Below are 13277 nucleotides of genomic sequence, written 5' to 3' on the forward strand. Positions count from 1 at the left end.
GTCTAGTCCCTTTCGACTGCATCTCAGGCTAATGGCAAGTCCACAAATAGTAGGGAAACAAGACTGACCACAGAATAGCAATTTCCCTTTCCTTTTTGTCCAACAATGTTTAAAGCTCACTTTCAATTATCTGTACTTTCTGAATCACTGGTGGTGGGATTTGTTTCAGGTAAAAAGCCAGGCAGAGTATATGCTTTTAAAAAGTAAAAAAGAAAAGCGCTGTTGAGAGGCAACAGGTGTCCCTTGGGACTTCTGCCAATGTACCATCAGTTGCCTAATAGCAGCAAAATACCATGGCCTCCCTGGGCGGGAGTCCCACCTTCCCAAAGACAGGGAGATGGAGACTGTTTCAAAAAGTAACTGGAGAGAACAGCAAACTAAAATGAGAACTATAGACATCGATACTAGAACAAAATCCATCATGCTCTGCATGCAAGGATGCCGATGAGGATGAAGACACTGGGAGAAGTGATGTGTCTTCTTGGGCTCAGACACATGCTCTCTCTGTTTCTAACCCAAGCCTGTAGGACAAGAATTGGTTTCTCTCTCCTGCACATATGTTCTCTTAACACTACAGAGGGTGAAAATAAAAATCAAGGTCCTGGCAGTAGGAGTCCTGTAGTATTTCTGACAAAGGACACACGTACATGTTACAATTTTATATTACTCACCCTGTAGCTTATCTATTGATTCCTAATTGAGAGTGCACATACTAATCACGAGGTGCTTCTTAAATATCCGAGTCCCAGGTACTACAGGGTGCCGCATGATTCAGATATGCACCCCGACCGAAAATCCTGTTACCAGCCAGATTTTACACAATGTTTTAAATCCAGTCAAGGTATAATAGGTACTTCCCAGTGGCTCAGTTGGCAAAGAGTATGCCTGCAATGTGGGAAACCCGGGTTCAGTTCCTAGGTTGGGAAGATCCCCCGGAGAAGGAAGTGGCAATCCACTCCAGTATTCTTGCGTTGAGAATTCCATGGACAGGGAAACCTGGTGGGCTACAGTCCATGAGGGTCACAAAGAGTCAGACACGACTGAGTGACTAACACAAGGTATGATATTTGACCCAATGCACTTCCATTCCCAAACCCACAAGATGTTATATAACTGACTTGAAACTATGTCTGAGCAACAAATATAAATTCACATTTTTGAGGAGTTACTGCAAAAAAATATATAGAATAACAACAAAAGAAATCCCTATTGGTAAATTAAAGCCTTTGCAGAAGTCAATGAAGATAATTTGTAGCAGCAAGTATGCTTGTTGCTAAAACTACAAAAATGACAAAGGATTAATTCTTCCCCTCTAGGATGAGATCCTAATGAAAAGACAAACACAACTAATAATAATGAAAGACAACACAGCTAATCATAATGAAAACTCTGATTCTAAATACTAAATGCTTTATTGGTTTGAATTTAATTTCATAATTATGATATTATGGTATGGGACTTGGGGAAGGCACAATAAGTTTTGTTTTACAGGAAAATAAAAGATGCATTGCCCAAGTTACTTAGTCTTGAACCTCAGTTTTGTTATCTACAAAATGAAGTTAATATATCTAGTCACAAGTTTTTAAAGGAGATGACATATATTAACAAGCCCTTTGGAAAAAACACAGAATGTCTCATGAATGTTATTTACGGCTGTTAATATGACAAATCAAGAGCCCAATATTAACAAATTCAAAGTAACATAACTATTAGTCATTCAGTAGGCACAAAACTCCACACCAAATAGGGTCAGAAGCTTAATGGGATAAAAGGACAAGGATAGGGAATGACTGGAGATAACAAATGGGCCACCCCCAGGCTTATTTCTAATGCTAACAAGCCTCATCATTAACACCCAACTCAGACAATAGGTTACTAGCCAGGTAGCTAGTTAGTTGGAACAGCTTTTAGAATAGTACTCAGCAAGAGTTCAAATGTTCTCCCACACAAAAATTCTGCCTAAAGAAACCAAAAGTGAAAAAAAAAAGAAACCAAAAGCGGAACAAAAGGCAGACATTATTGCTGTGGAATATTAAGTGCCTCTGTAGAGGTCATTAATCATTAAGACTTTATTTCTAGCCACCTGGGTAACTGACTAGAACTCTGAGAGATGAAGGGAGAAGACACATACAATGTTAGAAATCAGTAGCTCTTGAGCCTGTTCATTTATCCTCAGACTGAAAGCTTCTTGAGGGCAACCCCAATGCACTATTCATTATCTCCATCCCCTGCATTTAACAATAAGCCTGGAATAATGTGGAAACTCATTAAATATTTTGAATTAAATGAAATGGAATCTCTCTGATATTTAAGAATCTTTAAGACTCAGACAGGAAAAGTTGACTTGTCCAAGGTTACGCCATTAAAGCTGGGATAAGAACAGGGATCTCCTATGCTCAGTGCCTGTTCTGTTTTTTTACCGTGTTATATCTTACTCATCCTACAACGGTCTTGGAGCTTTAGTTGTTTGCTTTTTAACCACAAAGCAGCTTTTTCAAAAATCACTTTCTGGCTCTGATAAACTAGTTACTGCATGACATTTTCCTTTCCTCTTGTAGAGTGAACCATTCTGGTTTCAGGTAAATGATTATTCTAGGCATGCATGCATGCTAAGTTGTTTCAGTCACGTCTGACTCTGTGCGACCCTATGAACCATAGCTCGCCAGGCTCCACTGTTCATGGAATTCTCCAAACAAGAATACTGGAGGGGGTTGCCATGCCCTCCTCCAGGGAATCTTCCTGACCCAAGGGTTGAACCTGTGTCTCTTGCATCTTCTGCATTGGCAGGCAGGTTCTTTTACCACTAGCATCACCTGGGAAGCCCACTTCTTTCACCTCTCCCAATTTATAATCTCCTGGATGTGTGAACATGGCATGATAAACTAATGAAAGCTATCCAATCTAACATATGTAATCTGAATCCCTACTATGTAAATAAAAATGTTTTATCTGATGCAGGCACCTGGGCAGCTGCAGGACTGTTAGAACTTCATATTGTGCCCACAAACAAAGTTAATCTATGAGTGAAGATTTGAGAGTGAGATCTTTAAGATCAGAGACTACATCTTAGTTTTCTTTTACATTCTCAGAACTAAGCACTTTGGGAACATAGCAGATGCTCAATAAATGCTTGTTTAAATAAAGAACATAAAAATTATAATGTTGATGGTAAGAAATGCAGTATGAGAGGGACAAACAGGGACTTAGATCATATAAAATATACCAGTAAATATTAATTAGATATAAGGGAGGTCACAGAAGGTCTTGGTGAACAAGAGGCACAGCAAATGGATCTTAAAAGAATGGAATAGAGGCACATGGCAATGGGATGGAGGTAAGCTATATTCAATCTAAGATGCGCTTTGATTAAGCAGTCCAATGTCACACTACCATGGGTTAACACCAGGACATTTTAAGGAGTTCAAAAATGAACCTATAGAAAAGGCATTTAAAGATAATTAAGGGGTTGAAACTAAATGGCTAGAGGAAGAACAGAGAAGGTATTTTTAATGAATCCATCTTCTGATAATACTAAGAGGCAAGCAATTTCTTTGGTATTTCATTTCCATTCTTTCCCAAAGCAACCAAAAACTTACAGCATGATCACATATCACATGCTTCCATATTGATTAATAAGATGATATCCCATCTTCTATATTCAGATGCCCAGAGTGGTGTCATTCAGATACAATCAGTCCCCTAAGGTCTAAACCAGTGCTTCTTAAGCTTTAATATGCATACAAATGACAAGCAGATTTTGTTGAAATGAACATTTGGCTCAGTAAGTCTGGAGTAAGGCCCAAGATTCTGCATTTCTAGCAAATTTTCAGGTGATGTTAACACTGATTGTCTATGGACTACATTTTGACTAGCAAGGTCTTAGACCAACGTTTAACTTTGACTAACTTTGACTATCAATTTGCAACACTTGAGGAGCTTTTAAAAAATACCTATGCCCAGGTTCTACAATAGAATCAATTAAACCAGGATGTCTGAAGGTGTGGCCTAAGCATCTTTATGCTTCAAAACCTTCACAGGTGTTTCTGATAAGCGCAAGCTTGCAAACCTAGCTGGACAAAGAAAATATGTGATACAGGCAGGATGGGAAAAAATACAGAAGATTGAGGGGGTGGGGGAGGGAGCGGGGAAGAGAGGGAGAGAACCTTTTTCCTCACAGTAAATCGATGTTTCTCAAACTTTTATGGGTGCACAAATAATCTGTGAATTTTTAAAAAAATCAGATTCTGATTCAGTAAGCCTAGAGCAAAGATCAAGATTCTAAATCAAAACCACATTTTTGATTATCAAAAGTCTAAATGAGTGATTCTTGAATACTGTTGCATCTGAGATCTTTAAAAAAAAATATATTGCCTCTCTCCTACCTTAAAATTATGATGCAATTGATGAAGTGTTTGACCAGGCATGAGGAAGGAGGTCTCAAAAGCATACCAGATGATTCTAACGTACATCAAAGTTTGTGAACCACCACGAGGCACAAATTCTGTCAAAGTTGTTCGGACTGTGCACCTATCCAAATCTCTGAAGCAACATTAATTACCATGGTACAGAAGGATCACTGAAATTACACCAGAAATTGACTGCTGGATCAATTGATTCATTTACCTCTCCTCCTCGTCCTGCTAACAAGAAGTGATGCAAAACAATAAGTAAGGAAGCGAAAAAATTGATCTTATTTGTAAATAACTGATGCTTAACTTGCTGAAGACTTTGGATGAGTGCTCTAAGAATGGTTTTGAAATGCTGGAGGTAAGATGAAGGTTGTCAAATGTTGGCAACAAGATTCAAAACTAAGTGGGCCATTAGCTTTTTTTCTAGGATGAAGAACTCTTGAACTCTCAACTGAATCATGTAATAGTACTTTGAGTATTGAAAGATTATCTAGTAGAAAAAAATAAGTATGTATGTTTACATTTGAAAATGTCTTCCTGAAACTAAACTTGAATCTATTGGGGGAAGAAATTTGTACATGGCAGCATAAAGTATCAATACTTAAGGTACAACAATTCAAATGGGATATGAATATACTTCTCTTAATACACACTTTCTTCTATAATAAAATTTCAAGTTAGCTACCATTTTTAGCTATGCCATTTGCATCAACTCAGAAAGTGAGGTCAACGTGTAATTCACCACTCTTTGTATGATCACTATCTGGCTAATTCAGTTTTGCAAAAAAGTCCGTGAACCAATGTGTATGAAGACTTTCACCATATCTTTTGCCTGAAGCAATTATGGTACCTCTGCAAAATGACCACAATATTGGCTTGGGGCAAAATTATTCATTGCCTTGAAGTCAGTGCTGTGATTCATGCCTGTATCACTGCTATAGATTTTTTAGAACTTCTAGCATGATTCTTCTCATATATACTTCTGAGATTTTCCTTTCTGAAATCCCAAGCCTGGCAGAATAACTAGAATGCTACCGTTATCAGTATGAGATATAAACTGTCTAGAACTTTTTGTGGCATGTAGCATGTGCTATGGGCAAAGAGGAGAAATTAAAAATTATTGCTAAGAGATACATTTTCTTTTTACGATGGGCCAGGAATTCATGTATAAATTGAAAGCAAAATGTTACAAAGAACATTTGCCAAATAACCAAGCTTAATATTCAAATAGCAGGTGTTCTCTAAATAAAAAAAAAGATGCTTCTTAGTAAAATGATACTCTGTTATTAATTTCATGTTCTAGAAATACTTAATCAACTGGAATATTACAGACATCTATGAATTTTTGACTTCTAGTTTTAAAATGGATTCTACAGTAAAGTTAATCAATATATGCCTCATGTATATTTATTGACATGGGGTCTCTTCTATACGTACATCATTGTTAGTCAAGGAAATGCCCATCAGTAAATCATAGGAATAAATTATCCCAATTAAAATTTGCCAGCTTGTCTGAACCTATGTTGATTCAGTTATTTTCACACTGGAAATGCTTACCTAAGTTGAAATACTTAACTCTTATAATCAAATACTTCATTGAACATGTACCTGCTATCACTTGACACTTCAGTTTTACCAATCAGCCCAGAAATAGGTAACCCACCACACTCCCTGATCCTGAGCACATTACCACAATGACTGACATTCTTGGTTTAAAAATAAAACCTTGTTTCAAATATAGCTTCTCGAGTTCTGGGTAATGAATATAGTTTCATAAAAGTTGACATCATTTTTTCCGATTTCACAATTAAATACACCCAGTATTCCTACTGGATATCTGACCACATCACTCAAGACTCTTGCAAGCTAGTGGGCGTTTTAAAGAGGAGGAGGAGGAGGAGGAAGAAGAGACCTGCATAGATGGAGTTAAACCCAAAGGCTATCCAATCCTACAATTTTAATAGTCATTTTGCTTATGTGAGTTAAATATGCTATCAGAAGTTGATTTTTACAGCTCATTTACCAATTAGTATGTATACATTATGCAGATTTGCTTATGAGGAAAATATTAATATATACATATTCAGAACTAGTATATGCATCATGCCTGGAGCCAAGCAGTACTCCGATACACTGTTCTTCTTAGAGGTCAGTTCTAACGCACACTGTTTCAAATAGACCCAATTTCTCTGCTGATATATATTCAAAATGCAGTGGGATGTGGTCATACACACCCAGAAATATCATCTTCCTGGGGTGGGGGTGGAGAAATCCAAACATTTTTTTCTATAGCAATGCATTATTGGATATCAGATACAAACGTGCCTGTCAGCAATCCTAAGGTAAATGAAATATATTTATGTGAACCCATCCATTCTACAGAAAAGAAATCGCTTTATCAACACATGTCGCCTCCCCCACCGTCTAAAGACTCTTCCCACCCCCTATCTAAAAAGAAAAGAAAAAAAACTCATCACACTTCACTACGCAACTGATGGAGTATTAAACACTGTCTTCCAAGCTGTGGGAGTTAAAAAGAAGTCGCCTTCCTGCCACACTTCCCTGGTGCTGCAACGGACATAGCATCTCCTCCTGTCGACCTAGTATGATGCTCGCTCCCCAAGCACTGCAGTCCCCTCGCCGAGGACTGCCCTGGCCACACGCACATGCCGCGGGAAGTCCCCCGATGGGGACAGCCACATACCTTTGCTCTCCATTTCGGTCCCTTTCGAGTGCTGGGAAGTTCAATGGAAGTTGGCCGGAAGATGCGGGCCCGCTTCAGATTCCCAAACCCGGGAAGCCAATCTGATGATTTCGCCCGTACTTCCTTTCTTCCCCTCAGGCTTCCTGAAAGATGGGATTTCTTAAACCTTGAAACTGCAATCAGCCACCAAAGGACACTTAGCAGCAGCGGCAGATTGCCTCTACAAGGGATAGGTTGCGACCCGGCATTCATATGCATGCACGGTGCCCGTTGAGTTTGTTTGTTTGTTTTTTTACCTGGGTCTGGAAGCAGCAAGCAGGAGCTGTCCTCCGAACGTGGTGCTGCAGGTGTAGTGACAGATCATCCCACTTTGCTCGCTGGATGTACAGATTTGCATGGGCGCTGGCACGCATGCGCAAGGCGTCCCCCCACCCCTTTTCGCCGCCTCCCGCTCCCCCGCCCTTCTTTGCTTCTCTCCCCAGTACGGTCCTTAGTTATCCCCGCTGAAGAGCTGTAGCGTTCGGTCACAGGGAGCGCTGCTAAAAATAAACGCCGGACCGGATTTTCCTTTGCAAACTAGCAAATGGATTGGATTGGGATTGTGTATCAATCCAATACGATTTTCCAGATGGGATTACGGAAGCCTCAGAGGAAACTGGGGTCTCCGAGCTGGGTATGGTTTTATTCAGAAGCAGAGAGGAGAAAAGAGGAGTGTATTTGCAAATCCCGTGTAATGGTCACAATTTGGGGTTCTCTTCCCAGTTGCTGCAGTAACTTTCCAGGTGTATGCCGCCTCCTCTTCTAACCACTTCCCCCACTGACTTTACGGTTCTGTTTGTATTTCCATATCTGTTTTGTTTTTTCATCCGGGATAGAGTGGGAATAGCCCTGGACCTACCAAAGATTAATATTCGCCTGCTGCTTTGCTACTCAGACTGAATTTTCTTGCCTCCCTGATATCTCTTTGGCCTCCAACTCAAAACTGTTCCATGAACAGGCTACAGGGCTTCTCAATTCTCTGAACAAAGCCACCGAGGACATCCTGGGGTGCTTTTTAGCTTCTTTCCAACAGTCTGCCAAGATGCAGAGACCCCAAAGGTAGAGGGGCCCTTTATTGATAAGAAGTACTTTAAAGCTGTGTACATAATCATTTTTATAACGATGAAGAAGAAAAATATTTTTCTTGTCTAAGGTACTAGTGAAGGTTTCAAAGCCAAAAATACTTTATAGCACTCTTTTCGTAGAATATTGTAAAAGTCCACACTATGCTTAGTTTATCTGCAACCTGTGTAATAGGGCAATATTTACTACCTTTTTCTTTTTCAATAGTCCAGATTCTCCTGAGAGATGTCGCTCTTTGAGAATAATAGTCTTATTCTCAGACATGAAAGTAAACCTAGAACACTAGTATCTAGAATGGCTAAGGGGGGAGCCGTGCAGCTTAATCTCATACCCCAGGTTACACAAAGATCCCTCCACAGGAAACTTCTCATCCCAATTTTCAAAACATTGAAATACAATAAAATATACTGCCAAGAAGAAACCTGAGTCAGACTATAATTCTGTATTCCTCTGGTGATTCAGAGGGCATCCTGAGATTTCTCCAGTGCCTCAAGCCATGATTACAAATATTAATCATGATGGCTCAGTCAGACATGGACATCATTGTGGAGGAGACCTGTTGATAACTGCCATGGCTCAGCAAAACCTGCCTCCATTCAGCATTGGGGAATCAAAACACTTGAGTATGGCATTACAGAGGTCACAACCTAGGATCTACCAAGCTTTAGGCTCTCCTATTGCATGCCCAAGAAAATATTTGGGGGGGAATCACAAAACTCACTTTTTCCATACATTTTTATAGATTTTTGAAGTAGGCTATAGTGAGAGTAGATCCTTAAGAATAATAGAAAAGTAGACCCTTAAGAATAATAGTGTCTTTGGGATAAATAATTCCTGCTCCTAACACTCACCCATTACATATTCTTTTCCTCTCAGAACTTTCAGAAAAGGAGATACCTTTAGAGTCCATCCATGTACACCCATAATATTTATTATTTTACAAATGGAGAGGAAAGGAGGGCACTTGACAAGACTCACGTAGTGGAGCAGAACCAGACTCAAACTCTAAGAGTCCTGGCACGAACTTCAAGATGATTTCTTACATAACCATCTCCCCACTATCTACAGTGAATGGGAATGGGGAGGACTTTTGATTTCATCAATTTTCATTATTTTTACTCATAATTTCAAAAACCCAAATGCTCAAAATGCAAAATCCATGGTATGACATTCAAGATCTTTCTGTTATCTGGATCCAAACTACCTTTCAGGTCTTCTCCATAATTAACTCCTACACAATACTTGCCATTCAGTTCAGTTCAGTTCAGTAGCTCAGTCATGTCCGACTCTTTGCGACCCCATTAGCCACAGCATGCCAGGCCTCCCTGTCCATCACCAACTCCCGGAGTCCACCCAAACTCATGTCCATTGAGTTGGTGATGCCATCCAACCATCTCATATTCTGTCGTCCCCTTCTCTTCCTGCCCTCAATCTTTCCCGGCATCAGGGTCTTTTCAAATGAGTCAGCTCTTTGGATCAGGTGGCCAAAGTGTTGCAGTTTCAGCTTCAATATCAGTCCTTCCAATGAACACCCAGGACTGATCTCCTTTAGGATGGACTGGCTGGATCTCCTTGCAGTCCAAGGGACTCTCAAGAGTCTTCTCCAATACCACAGTTCAAAACCATCAATTCTTTGGTGCTCAACTTTCTTTATAGTCTAACTCTCACATCCATACATGACCACTGGAAAAACCATAGCCTTGACCAGATGGACCTTTGGTGACAAAGTTATTTCTCTGCTTTTTAATATGCTGACTAGGTTGGCCATAACTTTCCTTCCAAGGAGTAAAGCATTTTTAAATTTCATGGTTGCAATCACCATCTGCAGTGATTTTGGAGCCTAGAAAAATAAAGTCAGCCACTATTTCCCCATCTATTTGCCATGAAGGGATGGGACTGGATGCTATGATCTTAGTTTTCCGAATGTTGAGCTTTAAGTCAATTTTTTCACTCTCCTCTTTCACTTTCATCAAGAGGCTCTTTAGATCTTCTTCGTTTTCTGCCATAAGGGTGGTGTTATCTGCATATCTGAGGTTATTGATATTTCTCCCGGCAATCTTGATTCCAGCTTGTGTTTCTTCCAGCCTTGCATTTCTCATGATGTACTCTGCATATAAGTTAACTTGCCAATAAGTTAACTTGTCGTTATCCTAAGCAAACATCAAGATTCTGCTTAACTGCTGAGCTTTTCTTTTGGGGGGGGAGGGGTCCTTTTCTGTAACTTTGCTTACACAGTCATTTTTGGAATACCTTCACCTCATTACACCACTAACACAAATATCTACATGTTCAAATCTTATATTTTCCTCAAGATTCAGCTAAAATTCTCTCACTCCTACAGTCTTCCCTGACCCTTTATATCTGAAAATATTCTCTAATAAGAAGAGCAATGTTGTTCTACATTTACCTCTCTTATGTCACATGTTGCTTTCTATCTTGTATTATAATTATGTGCATATCTCATTCCTGTTACCCATCCTTACTTAAAAAATAGGCTCCTGATTCATCTTTGTATAGAGTAACTTGAATATAGGAAACACTAATAAATGTTTGACGAATTAGTAATATTTAGTATACATGTTTTGTGTATGTGACATTGGCTACTTAGCACTGTGACAACAGATAGAGTTGATAATAATATTGAGCTGGCACAACTAAGAGCTTATTATGTACCAGGCCCTATCACAAGGATTCCAAATGTTGTAGTGAATTTTATCTTCATAAAACTCTGCAAGTTTAGTTCTGTTATCTATATTTTTTAGGTGAGCAATCAGAGGTACATAGAAGTTAAAGTATGAATAAAATACAGTCTCTGTCCTAGAGAAACATAAAGTTTATCAAAGGAGAAACATAAATGATTTAAAAATACATGATAAGGTATAAGATAGCTGTCACAGACTGGGAGAACAAAAGCTGAGCAGTTAGCCTTTAGGTTTTAGAAAATAGAGGGTGGAATCCTTCAAGGTCATCCCCATTTAAAAAAAAAGAAAAAAAAAGGGTCTATCCACCACCACCCTTAGAGAATCTGAGGGCAGAATTTCTTCAACAAAGTGTTAATAAGAAATCATTTCACTGGTTTTGATGAACTTGCTTAATGATGAACTTGGGAAAGGGAAATTAGACTAGTATGCTTGTAATTTGCTACTTCAAGATGCCAAGAATTAGATGAGACTAAATCCCTTGTATTTGGGGTACCCACTTTCACTATCAAAAACTGCCCTAGTTTGAACAATAAATCATAAAAGCATAGAATTTATATTACAAAATTAAATAAGAGTAGCACTATCAACACTGACACTTCAGCTTAATTCTGGTTAACCTATGTAATTGATTAGTTATATGGGCACATTCAGTTTCTTTAGCTTTTCTATTCTCTACTAGAATGTAGAGAATATACAATATACATTATTGGGATTAATTGACATCAGTGTATTGAATTATAATTAACAATTTAAAGAGATCTGCTAATACGTCAAATTAATTACCGGTCTACAAAGATTTTTTTTTTTTTTTAAGATTCTTTTTTTCCTACATATTTACTGTGGTCTTCTAGAAGTGGTGAATATAAACTAGGAGGAATTTGTGACCTTTTCATCTAATTATTTTCTTACTATTCATCTTTTATAACAGATGCTCTGTCTCAAAAATTTAAAAAATTACAATTGACCATTTAAGACTCTTTTTGCTGATGATACTAAGATCAGCTCATGATTGTAAGTGAATCGTCACTGTAAGATGGAACTCCTGATAGTCTCTACTGAGGATATCATTCCAAACGGTCACCAGAGTGTGAGCTCAAGGACAGCAACCGTGTCCACATGTTCACTATTATATCTTCAGCATCTAGAACAGTGTGTGGAACTTAGAAGGTTTTATTTAATACCTGATTGAGAAAATGAGAGTTTGATGAAATAAAGCTTTCTCCTTCACCACAAAGCCAGTTCATTTGGCAAACACGATACATCAGTCCACAATCCTAATGGCATAAACAGGGTCATATGTTACCTGCAAGAGCAGAAAGATGATCACAGGCAGTTAACAAATGTGCTCAGTGTTTGATTCTTGGACAAGGACCATAATTAATAAGGCCTAGATTCAAGTAACTCTTAAGCTGGCTAATAGTAGAGCCATGCTTTCACATAGAGTCTAGGAGGCTGGAAGAATTCAGCTATAGAAGAAGGAATAATAAAGTAAATGACAAAAATTTCAAAGGGCAAAAAGATGATATGTCAGTGTGACAAAGCCATATGAGAATGACAATTCTATAGAGATGGGGTACTGTCCCTCAAAGAGCAAACATAACTTGCTTACCTACTATGTGCAAACTTTTCATTCTCTTCCTTGGATAAAGGTAAAATTACAGTCTCCCTATTCTCCCTACACTGTTGGTTGGAATGTAAGTTGGTACAGTCCCTATGGAAAACAGTATAGAGTTTCCTTAGAAAACTAAAAATAGAATTATCACATGAACCAGCAATCCCACTCCTGGGAACATATCCAGACAAAACTATAATTCAAAAAGATACATATATTCCTTATGTTCTTTTTCTTCTAGTAGTCATGTATGGATGTGAGAGTTGGGCCATAATGAAGGCTGAACACTGAAGAACTGATACTTTTGAGCTGTGGTGTTGGAGAAGACTCTTGAGAGTCCCTTGGATTGCAAGGAGATCAAACCAGTCCATCCTAAAGGAAGTCAATCCTGAATATCATTAGAAGTACTGACGCTGAAGCTCCAATATTTTGGCCACCTGATGCGAAGAGCTGACTCATTAGATAAGATCCTGATGCTGGGAAAGAGTAAAGGCAGGAGGAGAAGGGGACGACAGAGGTTGAGATGGTTGGATGCCATCACTGACTCAATGGACATGAGTTTGAGCAAGTTCCGGGAGATGGTGAAGGACAGGGAAGCCTGGCATCCTGTAGTCCGTGGGGTCGCAAAGAGTCAGGCATGACTGAGCGACTGAACAACAACAGTCCTCATATTCACAGCAGCACTGTTCACAAAAGGCAAACCATGGAAACAACCTGAATGTCCATTG

The 13277-nt window shown here is 38.9% G+C and overlaps 1 protein-coding gene across 2 annotated transcripts in view; it reads right to left on the reverse strand.

Annotated features, from left to right (window-relative positions):
- FGF12 (fibroblast growth factor 12) overlaps nt 1-7546 on the reverse strand; it is a 585576-nt gene extending 578030 nt beyond the window's left edge. For both annotated transcript variants that reach the window (XM_043874199.1, XM_043874197.1), the window contains exons 1-2: nt 7410-7546; nt 7114-7256 (exon numbers count right to left, since the gene is read on the reverse strand). In XM_043874199.1, coding sequence (XP_043730134.1) covers nt 7114-7126 — 13 coding nt within the window. In that variant the 5' untranslated portion in view covers nt 7127-7256; nt 7410-7546. The remainder of the gene's footprint in view (nt 1-7113; nt 7257-7409) is intronic.
- Between the last annotated feature and the right edge of the window lie 5731 nt (nt 7547-13277).

This window comes from Cervus elaphus, chromosome 19 (assembly GCF_910594005.1).
Source record: "Cervus elaphus chromosome 19, mCerEla1.1, whole genome shotgun sequence".
In the NCBI taxonomy this organism is placed as follows: domain Eukaryota; kingdom Metazoa; phylum Chordata; class Mammalia; order Artiodactyla; family Cervidae; genus Cervus; species Cervus elaphus.